The following is a 12,815-nucleotide window of genomic DNA, read 5'->3' as shown; positions in this document are numbered from 1 at the left end:
ATTATTATTATTATTATTATTATATCTATTACGTGACAGTTTGTGGAAATACTACAATGCAGATTTGATTGAATTGAGCCGTATGTTTTTATGGGTCCTCACCTGGGAAAGCAGTGAGCAGCAGTCAGCACCCACTCTTTGTTGATAAGGGATCCCCCACAAAAATGGCTGCCAGATCTCTGCAGACTGGCCTGCCATGGCCAACTCCCTGGAGGAGCATCCTGACCCCCCACGATCCTAGTGTTGAGAGGAGAGATTCCACACACTAARAAAGACAGATGGACGAGGGATTACAAAATAGAGCACACACAGGAAGTCAAGAGATTGAAAGCTCACTAGTTAGTCAGTGAATAGGTGCATGGTTAAGACATTCAATTAGGACATTTGATTGAAAAAGGAGGGGACTTACCATCCAACTGAGAGTGAGACACTGAAAAACAGGAGAAGCAGAAAACAGTTGAACAGTTTGGTTTTGGCACACTGTGGGCAAACATGTAATTCATAACTCTTTTCACCCCACTGGTTTCATAGTAAGAAACATACAGTCTTGGAGCTGTCTGTCTGTCTGGGTGGCTGGCTGTGAATGATTGTTGTGGTTTCTGAAGGTACTGTGTGTATTTAGTGTCCATACAGACTTTTCCTGTGAACAAACTATCTCAGCTGTTTTCTTGTTATGAGTCTGTGGATTGTTAAACCAAACGCCATCTGTCAAAACGTCTTTCATCACTGTGTATGTTACCTAATACTACTGTCCACTTAACATTGTCCAGAATGTGTTTAACACTAATTAGCACGTTACCTATTAAAACAACCTAGGAGAATAGATTACTCTCAGAATTACTAAGATATGTTTTTATTTCATACTAATACTAATGAACTAATACTAGATAAATATAGTTTGTGGGCCAAAGATAAAGAGGATGAGGAAATATATACTGCTTCCTTAGAGGAGAACAAAAGAAAAACCGGCTCATCGGGAAAAACAAAGAACAAGACAAAATGCACAATCATTCAAAGGAAGCAATGTGGTCACAACAAACAGTCATCATTGCTGTAAGACTGTATGGGGATTTCACATGAAATAATACTTGGTAATGTGTCATAATGCATTGTAAGACTTGTCTACAAAGGATAGTTCACCCAATCACCCTTCTCTTGCCTCCACTATTGTTTTGAATCTTCTCTGTATGTGACAAATGGTCTAAAGAGGCTTCCTCGCCTCACCTACGTTCCTTTATTTGAGCTAATCTAAAAGAACTGGACAGGAGAAATTAAGCCCACAGCTAAACGTCTGTCATAATGACACTTTCACCTCCTCTGTCTTCTCAGACCAGTGAATCTAAAGGAGCACCCTACCTCTGGGTGCTCTATGGGCGTGACTGTCAGCTTGACTGGTTTCACATTCAGTCCCCACCCACTAAATTATAATCAGGTCATGTTTTTTAATGAATGTATACAACACATAAAGAGGTAAACAGACAAATCAGACGTATCTACAAACTGATATTTGTTTCTACAAGTTCATTGCATTACATAAGGAACGTATCAAATATTCTATTCCATCCAACTGAAATTGAGGAGAAACACGACAAATGTTCATACACTTTGGAACCTCAATTTCCTCCCGGTACTCTGCCCTTAAGACAACAACAGACAAGCATTGCATTGGTGACTCATTGCATTGGTGACCAGTTCACTCAAACATTGGCCTTAACTAAACTTGACGTGAAAATGTGCGTACCTCCACGTAAAATTTAGACCATGCATACACACAATTTCTAGTGTTTCAAGTATTGCATTGCAAGCAGGCCATTAAATGAGAAGAGACAAACTCTATTTCTTATATCTTTGCTAATCTGAAATTATTCGAAATAGGAATCAATTTACTATTTATTTTATTTCCATAATCATTGCTTTTCTGACTGTGCTGGTTTAGAATACCATTCGTCCCATTTCTTATTAGATAAGCTATCTCAACTATTTTGCTCTGAGATCCAGGGCGTGGTTACCGTATAATTTAATAGAACAGACAGTTTCTCTTTTCCATTGACATAGCCTACTGTATTTCAAATGTATTGAGTAGACAATAATTCTGAATTGGTAGGCAGTGCAGCATATTTACATTAGTGGAAAAGTCAATACAAAACATTGTTGAGTTTAAACTTTCTGCTAACAGGTCCATAACAATTTGTCGTGTTTTTTTTTCCTTTTAGAAACAATCTCAGTCCTTTGCCAAATACTAATAAATAGTCACTGCAAAAGATCAAGACCTTCTGGCAACATCTCAGATTTGCCATTGCTCTTTCTTTTAGAAACTGCTGTGGCCTAATCCCAATACTTTCAATTATACATTATGTCACCATTAAAAGGTGAATGAAGGGTGTTTTCCAGTCAGAGTTATAACGCTTGTTCACGCACACAGTTTTAGTAAATAGAAAATTTCAGAAAAGGCATACGAAGATATTAATGTGACATTTACACAAAGTTTATTTTAAATGATTAAATTTTACCTCATTTTCCCAGTATCCAATTGTGTATTTACGACCTTGTCTTATTGCAACAACTCCTCAATGGGCTTGGAGTGGCGCAGATCGGGACATGCGTACTCCGAGACACCCCCGCCAAGCCTCACTGCTTCTAATCCACACTGCTCGCTAACCCAGAAGATAGCTGCCCAAATATGTTGAGTTGTCACTAGTTAACACAGCCACAAGTCATAAACCCTGCCTATTTCTCAAATTTCTCTTCTTAAAATCGGATTTCAAACCTAAACCTAATCTTAAATTAAAACCAAAAAAGCTAATTTTTGTTTTTCTGAATTTTTACAATATAGACAAATTTTACTTTGTGGTTGTGATATCTATTGGGAACCAATGTTTCGGAGGCAAACACAGTTCAAGGAAACCGCAGCCCGGACGATGCTGGGCTAATTGTGCACCACCCTTGGGAGCTCCCGGTGACGGGCGGCTGTGACACAACTTGGGCTAACACCCCCTTCACTTTCCTTACTGCTTGGAAATTAGATGTATAACTTCAACTGGTCCACAAACCCTAAAACACACTGACCCTTTTGCAGTGTAATTAAGTTATGTTGCCATGAGGCTCCACTTTAGACTAAGAAATGTCTTTAAGGACACACGTTATACCTCGCTCACACAACATACATTCACGTCTTTGACAAATATTTGAGAAATGTGAACGTTCTGCCTTAAAATTAGGCACAGGACCTCCCTCAAGGCCCAAAACAGTCTAACAGGTCTCTCTCCTGTGTCACAAGGCACATGACATCCTGTTGGCTTTGATTGTCTTTATTGGCTATGCCTGTATTCTATAAATAGTCAATACGGCCCATATGGCCCACCACCAACATTATTCTATAACCTGGCCAACTCCTTGACTCCATTCACCAGTCAATAGAAGGAAAGCAGTGGAATAACGGGAATCTCGTCTCTTACCTTTTGAAAAGAGGGCAACTAGTAGAGTCACCAAACAGAGTGCTTTGTAGACTTCCATCGTTTCAATGCCCTCCACTAAAGCCTGTCCTGTTTAGTGTTCATACTTTTATACTCCACCCTGCCTTCACTCCTCCCCTTTATCTAATTTCCTCTCTCACACTGAAACCCACACCCTGATACACCTGTTTTCTCTCCTCCCTCTCTCATCCCTCTTTTCAAGTCAAACCGACCCACTGAGGAATGTCTTGGTTGTCACAAGGGCAAGGCTATTGGTTTTCCATTGCTGTAATCTGTGATAATTTCTCCTGTCTATTTATCTATATATCGGTGGAAATATGTATCAAGCTAATCTGTCATTTATCCTGTGTATATCCTGTTGCATCATTATGTTCGAAGGGTTGTGTGTTTAGTGTGTGTGATGAGAAGAATGCAGTACAGTAACCTGTTCAATGACAGACATATATTCGTTTTAAATCTATCACTTGATGGTTTCAATGAGCTGTATACAGCCATAAGCAAACAGGAAAACGCTCATGCAGAGGTGGCCAGGTACTTTAATGCAGGGAAACAAATCCGTTTTACCTTATATTTCTACCAACATGTTAAATGTGCAACCAGAGGGGGAAAAAGTCTAGCCCACCTTTACTCCACGCACAGAGACGTGTACAAAGCTCTCCCTTGCCCTCTATTTTGCAAATCTGACCATAATTCTATCCTCCTGATTCCTGCTTACAAGCAAAAAAAATAAAGCAGGAAGCACCAGTGACTCGGTCAATAAAAAAGTAGTCAGATGAAGCAGATGCTAAATTACAGGACTGTTTTGCAAGCACAGACTGGAATATGTTCCGGGATTCTTCGGATGGAATTGAGGAGTACACCACATCAGTCACTGTCTTCATCAATAAGTGCATCGATGACGTCGTCCCCACATTGACTGTACGTACAAACCCCAACCAGAAGCCATGGATTACAGGCAACATCCACACTGAGCTAAAGGATAGAGCTGCAGCTTTCAAGGAGCGGGACTCTAACCCGTAAGTTTTCAGAAATCTCGCTATGCCATCCCGACGAACCATCAAACAGGCAAAGCGTCAATACAGGACTAAGGTTGAATCGTACTACACCGGCTCCAACTTTCGTCAGATGTGGCAGAGCTTGCAAACTATTACAGACTACAAAGGAAAGCACAGCCGAGAGCTGCCCAATGACACAAGCCTACTAGACGAGCTAAATTACTTCTATGTTCGGTTCAAGGCAAGTAACACTGAAACATGCATGAGAGCATCAGCTGTTCCGGACGACTGTGTGATCACTCTCTCTGCAGCCAATGTGAGTAAGATCTTTAAACAGGTCAACATTCACAAGGCCGCAGGGCCAGACAAATTACCAAGACGTGTACTCCGAGCATGCGCTTACCAACTGGCAAGTGTCTTCCCTGACATTTTCAACCTGTCCCTGTCTGAGTCTGTAATACCAACATGTTTCAAGCAGACCACCATAGTCCCTGTTTAATCAGCTTCATGATATGTCACACCTGTCTGGTAGATGGAATATCTTGCCATAATAGAAATGCTCACTAACAGTGATGTAAACAAATTTGTGCACAAAATTTGAGAGAAATAAACTTGTGTATATGAAAAATTTCAGGGTCCTTTATTTCAGCTCATGAAACATGGGAACAACACTTTACATGTTGCTTTTATATTTTTGTTCAGTGTAATATAAAAACGCAAATAAAGTCGCTAGCAATATCATTTGAAGAAACACCATGAAGCACTTTTAAATGATAGTAGGTGGTTCCACCACCACCAACAACCAAGGTACACAATGTCTAACCAAGGTACACAAAGTATATGGGGGCCTTTCACCAAACATTATTTATTAACCATAATTCATCTTTTAACCCATATGGTACTGTGGCCTTCATGCCGGAGTCAAACTCCTTCATGTTCCTATGCTAGAATATTTGTTTATTCTTATTTATCAAGTCATAATGGCCAACTTCCAGAGTAATGTTCTCATCAATGGTCAAAACCACTTGGTTAAATGAATCAAGTCCATCCAGTACTGTATATTCACACGAAAGCCGCGACAATGTAAGGAATGCTGACCTTTCGTAGCCTTGGTGAACTGGCCATACCGGTTTATCTACCCATGCCAAACACAAACACACAGGATAAGAATAGTACAACAAATTAGGGCCTGAAAGTGCAAACTCATCCTAGCATTTGAAGGAAATGAGGGACTGAGTTGGGCCACAGACAGTTGATGCAATCGACATAATGGAATGTGTGTTAACAAACATTTAATCAGAAATGATTCACAGCCTTTCCAACACCCCCCAAATGTCCATTTAAAACTGCACGGATATAGTTTTGTCCACAACAACTTGTCCAAAATGTTTTTTATATATGTCAGTTTCTCTTGTTTGCAACTTGTCCCATTTCCTCAATTGTGGTTAACAAACAAGTTAGGTATTCAAAGATCAACTGTGAAGAGTGGACACACCTGTGTAGGCCAGAAGGCTCTAGCGTAAGCTATTGCAGCAACATCGTCAAAAATAAAAGAACACATAGTTGTGTGTTTACAAAGTTTCACAATGGTACCTGTTTGTCATCAATAAGGATGGAATGTGCTCCAGTCACTTCTCTGTTTCCATCAAGTTTCTAATGCTCAGGCTTCTTAGAATGTCATTGTGTACTGTAGCTTGGAGGCCTAGCTGAACTCACTTCGAAAGGTTCACTAGTAATAATAATAATACGTGTCAAACAGTCTCCTGGGCAAAAAAAACCTCACTCTGTGGGAAAGCTCATCTTAAGCATAAACTGAACAATAATCCACATACAGTGGCAAGAAAAAGTATGTGAACCCTTTGGAATTACCTAGATTTCTGCATAAATTGGTCATCAAATTTGATCTGATCTACATCTAAGTCACAACAATAGACAAACACAGTGTGCTTAAACTAATAACACACAATTTGTATTTTTCTTGTCTATATTGAATACATAATTTAAACATTCACAGTGTAGGTTGGAAAAAGTAAGTGAACCCTAAGACTAATGACTTCTCCAAAAGCTAATTGGAGTCAGGAGTCAACTAACCTGGAGTCGAATCAATGAGACGAGATTGGAGATTTGGTTAGAGCTGCCCTGCCCCATAAAAAAACTCACAAAATTTGAGTTCGCTATTCGCAGAAAGCATTGCCTGATGTGAACCATGCCTCAAACAAAAGAGATCTCAGAAGACCTAAGATTAAGAATTGTTGCCTTGCATCAAGCTGGAAAGGGTTACAAAAGTAACTCTAAAAGTCAGTCCACGACGGTAAGACAAATTGTCTATAAATGGATACATTTCAGCACTGTTGCTACTCTCCCTAGGAGTGGCCATCCTGCAAAGATGACTGCAAGAGCACAGCGCAGAATGCTCAATCAGGTTAAGAAGAAGAATCCTAGAGTGTCAGCTAAAGACTTACAGAAATCTCTGGAAGATGCTAAAATCTCTGTTGACGAGTCTACAATACGTAAAACACGAAAACAAAAATGGTGTTCATGGGAGGACACCATGGAAGAAGCCACTGCTGTCCAAAAAAAACATTGCTGAAGTTCGCAAAAGTTCGCAAAAGAGGGGTTGCTTCGCTGCCTCAAGGCCTGGACAGCGTGCTATCAGACAAAAATGAATTCCCAAGTTCATCAAGACATTTTGCAAGAGAATGTAAGGTTATCTGTCCGCCAATTGAAGCTCAACAAAAGTTAGGTGATGCAACAGGATAACAACCCAAAAGACAGAAGTAAATCAACAACAGAATGGCTTCAACAGAAGAAAATAAGCCTTCTGGAGTGGCCCAGTCAGTCCTGACCTCAACTCGATTGAGATGATGTGGCATGACCTCAAGAGAGCGGTTCACACCAGACATCCCAAACATATTGTGGAACTGAAACAGTTTTGTAAAGAAGAATGGCCCAAAATTCCTCCTGACCGTTGTGCAGGTCTGATCCGCAACATTTGGTTGAGGTTATTGCTGCCAAAGGAGGGTCAAGGGTTCACATACTTTTTCCAACCTGCACTGTGAATGTTTACACGGTTTGTTTAAAAAAGACATGAAAATTATAATTGTTTGTGTATTATACAAATATATAAATTTTTTATGAATGAATCCTATCATTGCTGATTAGAGGTAGAAGTGATAATTAAGTTTTCATGAATATATAATCTGGGTCTATAAGTGTTGAACATCCCAAATATTTTCTGAAAATAAAGCTCAAGCACCAAGGAGATAAGATAGCGTTTGTGTGTTACATAAATTGCATAGATTTACAAAAAAGTACATTTACAACAAAAAAACACTGCAATTTAACATGCCAGGTATCAAGCAGAAATGGCCTTGAAAAAAAAAAAAACATTTGGTGCCTATCAATATTACAGTGTCATATTTATGCTCATACATATTATGTTATGTAAATCTGTGTGACATGATACCCTTTGGATTTATAATTGTAGAATGTCAGTGTACTAGCTAGTACACAGTGCAGGTGTTAATCATGACCAGAGGGAACGCCTAAGTGCCAAATTATCCTAGGTAGATTTAAAACAGCATAATTCTGTGTTGCTGGTGAGAACTGGCAAAATGTTTCACAAACTCATCCATGTTAAGGGAGCGTGCCCTCCTTGACTCCACACTGAGAATTCCGAGGTGACAACCTGTCATCAACCATTGTTGTCCTAAGGTGGGTTTTTAATCAGTTTTAAAGCTGAGAAGCTTCTCTCGCAAGAAGCACTGCTGACTGGTGTAACAACAGAAATCTTACATAGTCGATAATAGCTAATGGAAGACCTCTTTATAAGGTTCTAGAAACACAACAAAGTCAAGTAGATTAGACGGTCTGTCCCTTCCACTTTTCTCTCTGCTATCAGGAAGCCGCTTGTGGTTTGATGAACCTCATGTTTGAGGTCCTCTAAATCTGACTCAAAGGTCTGAGCAAAGGCAAACAGAGGCTCCTCATTCAATGTTGTACTCTTTGGGTTGAGAGACTGGACCCCTTGCATTATCTCGCAATTCTTCTTTGAAAAACGCCTTTGAAGTTCAGCTGTGAGACTGTCAAGCACCTGATAAAAGATAGCTCTTTGGAAGCTCTCACCATCACTTTGGTCACTATTTTTCTGTCCTACAGTGCTCATCATCAATGAGTCATGAAATCTTACGCTTGTTTTAGGCTGTCTTTTACACACTGTTTGTACACTTATTTTGCAGTGCTCTGCAATCTCTTCAACCTCTTTCCATAGTTCTCCAAAGTAACCCTCACTTGCCCCACAAGATTATTTCTGTAGTCCAGACTATGTTTTTCAAGGCAATCAATTATCATTTTTGTGAGACCTGCTGTATCTAAGCTTTCAGCTGACTGAAAGTTGTAAAAAGCTTTCGTGGATGGCCCCGTTGTAATTGAACCTCACAACTAAAGACATTTGTTATTTTTTCTTTAGATCTTTGGATTCATCTGCAATTACACTAAAAATGTCACTTTCTTTTACTTCTCTTATTATTTCACTTTACCATCTCAGCTAAGCCCTCAAGAACTTTGTTCTGGATTTGGTGGCTTGTGTACTTAGCATTGCCACATGCATTCATCCTTTTCTCCATGAGAGGGTCATGCTTTGCTATTTCTTCTAAGTTTGTCAAGAAATTACCCTTGTGAGAGTCATTAGACTCTCGATGACCTCTCTGCGCTATATTTTGAGTGGCAGTTAATAGGAGCACATCTGCAGATGTTTTAATGTAAGTACAGTTTTCCTCCACTTTCTTTTTCCGGTCCTCATTTATGACATCTAACATTGATGAGTTGCTGTCAATAGCCCTTTTATGCTGATTCCAAGCATACATAGCATTGTACAAAAACCTGACTGTGATGTGAAGGCAGATTCAGGTGTATCGGGCAGAGAAAAATTCCTACAGGCGAAACAACAAGTCGAATCTTGATTTACAGAATTTTCAAGCCATGAATTGTCCTTATACCAGGAGCTGTTGAAAGCCATTTTCCTAGTACCGTGTTTTCAAACACGGCTGTACAGGACCCTCTTCTCTGGATCTTGAAATGTCTGAAATACTGAAATGTCTGAAATAATGTCTCATATCTCTATGGAAATGTATAATTAAGGGATCCACAAGATTAGATATGAACAGCTGCTATCTAAAATGTGTAGTTTAAAGTATATACCTGGCCTACCATTGGGTCCTTTTGGAAAAGCATATCTGGTGTTTGATGTAGTTGGGAGGGGCTCGGTGACATCTCCTCGCAGCTCTGGCTCACTGTCTTGCTCAGAGCCAGATGTCTCTGTGTCATCCCTTGATACATCTATTACATTAAAATAACAAGAATCATTAGTGTATAATAACAATAAAAATTACACAGCCATCAAAACAAGAACACACATGAATCAACAACCAACATTTTAAAGTGACAAAATCATCTGTTACAAGCTGAAGCTAAACTTAAATTCTGAACTGGGCATGTGACTGACTGCCTGGTAGATGCTCTGACCTGGTGGTGGTAAACTGGGTCCTTGTAAAGTCTGAACACACTTACTCTGACTAGCCTCAGTTAGGGAGCTGCTCTGGGGTCCGGTGGTGATTCAAGGGCCGGGGTCTGTTTGCACCTAAATCAGGAGACCCGATCTCCCTATTTGTGCTTCTCTAAAAAATAAATCCCTTTCTTTTCATGTTTAATTGACCCTATGCAAAAATAAAAGACAGTCTATGGTTACATCTAAGCATCCAATTACCCACATTTTAGTCCAATCTCAATTACAAATCCCCATTATCATAACTGTACCTTAAAATCAACTACCAGCCTAAGTTACTAGTTAGATCATGGCTAGCCCTACTCTGCAGTAAGTAACTTAGCTAGCTATAATTTCTTACACCTTTACGATAGCCTATTTGCTATCTGCAAATTGTGGTCATCTTTTGAGTAACATTGATAATTGATAATAACAAGTGTTCGTTTTGAGTTCAAGTACAAAAATCTAACTGAGTTAATGGATTTCAAATTGCTCAACACTGACAGCTGTAGCCTACTAGTGTAGGAGAAAATTCATGACTATGGATGATTTTCCAGTATCTAGACTGTTCCCCCAGAAGTAGTGAGCAGAATCAACACAGGGTTAAATCAGAATAAAAACTGAGGCCAGATGAATGAAACAGAGCTGGATCAACATTGAGTTAATCACTAGACATGTAAAAACAGAACGTAAGCAGAAAATGTATGCCTGTGCTGTTATAGGCCTGCGGGAAGTCATTGCCTGGTTCTGTGACTAGCATTGAGACATGTAGTTGTATTGTATATGTATGTCTGTGCCATTACACGCTTGACAAAAACGGTTGGCCTTGCAGAAGGAATACAAGGTGCATTGTCTTCCACCTCAACATTCTCAAAAATGGAACTAGACAAATCCACCACATCTCCTAGCTTGCGAGATTGTGCGCTCGTTAACACACAAGCAGGAAAAACATGGGGAAATGCTTGAACCAATTTATCATCTGTAGTTTTGATTTCTGGGTTGTCTACTACCTCTAACACAGGAGTGACGTTACCACCAGCGATATCGTTCCCTAGTAGCAATGTGACTCCTTTTACTGGCAGTGTAGACTCTACACCAACACAGAAACGTCCTTATACCAAGTCTGACACTAAGTGGACCCAGTGAAATAGTACAGATACGTTTTTTGTCTCTATACCCTGTAATATGACATGCGAGTCACAATAGGTTTCAGGAGACCAGGGTAAAGCATCAGTAACGATTACTGACTGCGCCGCCCCGGTGTCTCGTAAGATTTGTATGGGCTTTTGATCAGCTTGTTCTCTCCAGTTTAGGAAACACAACCGGCAGAGATAAACAGAGTATAGATAGGATCCGGTTTCCCAAATGCTGAATCAATAACTCGGTCCAACGGACGAGCCAAAGACTGGACTAAACCCATGCTTTTTAATTTTGGGGATGGTGACAGGGACTGTTTCGGTTTATTTTTCAAAACCGGGCAGTCTGCAATCACGTGACCTTTTGGTGACAGTAAAAACATTAATGGATATCGTCTAAAGGCTTGGGGTCGTTGGATGAAAAGCGACCCGAACGAGGCACTGATGACGTAATTGTTCGGCCGCCAATGTCGCCACTTTCTGCTCATTTAAATTAACTACAATTCTATCAGGGAGGTTGGTTTTAAAATCCTCCAACAGCATCAGCTCCCGAATATCAGCTGTAATGAGAATAGTTATTGCTGGTACTAAAAGGCATAGGCGGAAATCCCAGGGGAGACGGGGGGGACACGACCCCCCCATCTTGGGAAAAATTTGATTTGTCCCCCCCAATATATCACTGTAAACATAACTATGTAATTTCAATAATATTAATAATACGCAATGAAAGCACTTGTGCTGATTATAGACACTTAATAGCGCGTTTTTAAGTTTCAAAAGATTGCGACCCCCCCCGCCCTTTGCCTCACAATGGTTTGATCCACTGCCAGTTCTTTAGCTGGCAAGGTAATAGAGGGTTCGTATCTACTGTTCGAAAGGGACATGTACGTAACTGACGTGAGGTTAATCCAGTCAATCCATAGCAGGTCCATAGCAATGTTATTTATTTATTTTTATGTTGGCAGGTTTCACACACTAGCTGAATTTGCAGAGCTAGCGCGCAAACTAAAGCAAACATTAACTATCAAGCTAGCTAGTACCTATTCCATTTATGTGGAGTCGTCAAAGATGGAATCTTTGCTATCGTCAGTTTATTCCAAGATCAGCATGCAGTGCTTCGACGTCCCTGTGATAAGGTTAGCGATAAACTGAAGTCCAAACTGAACAGAACAGAACTACACTCTCTTCTACCATTGTCTTAAATATATATAATGGTCTCGTTGCAAAAGATAAATTGTCGCTAGTGAACTTTTTTTATTTTATTTTATTTCACCTTTATTTAACCAGGTAACAAAGATTATAGCAAACACACAGAAACGGAATTGGTGCTCGCTAGCTTTACAAATTCAGCATTGTTGGAAGCCAGCCAATATGAAACAAACTATTAAAATTACAAAAGGTTGCAGCATGTGTTGTGTAAATGTGTGTGTGTGCAGCTAGGCCAGCCAGCCAGGTAGAAAAATGGCAGAAAAAAGTAAGAAGACGGACATCAGAGTATTTGTCAGTACACCAAAACGCATAGTAAGAACTCTAGTATCCTAATATCTCAAAGACTAGTTGATAAAATGTTCATAAGAAAGAAGTGAAATGCTAATGGAAATGTTTCACAATGATTTCATTAGGCAGAGCAGGCAACAGATGGCACACAGACAGCAGAGCTGGGGACAGA

The 12,815-nt window shown here is 39.9% G+C and overlaps 1 protein-coding gene and 1 long non-coding RNA gene across 3 annotated transcripts in view; one reads left to right on the top strand and one right to left on the bottom strand.

The window, feature by feature from the left end:
- LOC111982005 (uncharacterized) overlaps positions 1 to 3,551 on the bottom strand; it is a 51,639-nt gene extending 48,088 nt beyond the window's left edge. The window contains exons 1-3 of the mRNA XM_024013511.2: positions 3,456 to 3,551; positions 410 to 430; positions 103 to 265 (exon numbers count right to left, since the gene is read on the bottom strand). Coding sequence (XP_023869279.2) covers positions 103 to 265; positions 410 to 430; positions 3,456 to 3,513 — 242 coding nt within the window. The 5' untranslated portion in view covers positions 3,514 to 3,551. The remainder of the gene's footprint in view (positions 1 to 102; positions 266 to 409; positions 431 to 3,455) is intronic.
- Positions 3,552 to 11,815: 8,264 nt separating this feature from the next.
- Positions 11,816 to 12,815, top strand: LOC139022649 (uncharacterized). Of its 2 annotated transcripts, none has more exons than XR_011473716.1 (3): positions 11,816 to 12,072; positions 12,583 to 12,667; positions 12,769 to 12,815. It is a non-coding gene; the product is annotated as an uncharacterized lncRNA (long non-coding RNA). The 2 variants fall into 2 exon arrangements; XR_011473717.1 differs by lacking the exon at positions 11,816 to 12,072 and adding an exon at positions 12,079 to 12,282.

Source organism: Salvelinus sp. IW2-2015, linkage group LG20 (assembly GCF_002910315.2).
Source record: "Salvelinus sp. IW2-2015 linkage group LG20, ASM291031v2, whole genome shotgun sequence".
NCBI lineage: Eukaryota > Metazoa > Chordata > Actinopteri > Salmoniformes > Salmonidae > Salvelinus > Salvelinus sp. IW2-2015.
This window is presented reverse-complemented; position numbering and strand designations above follow the sequence as displayed.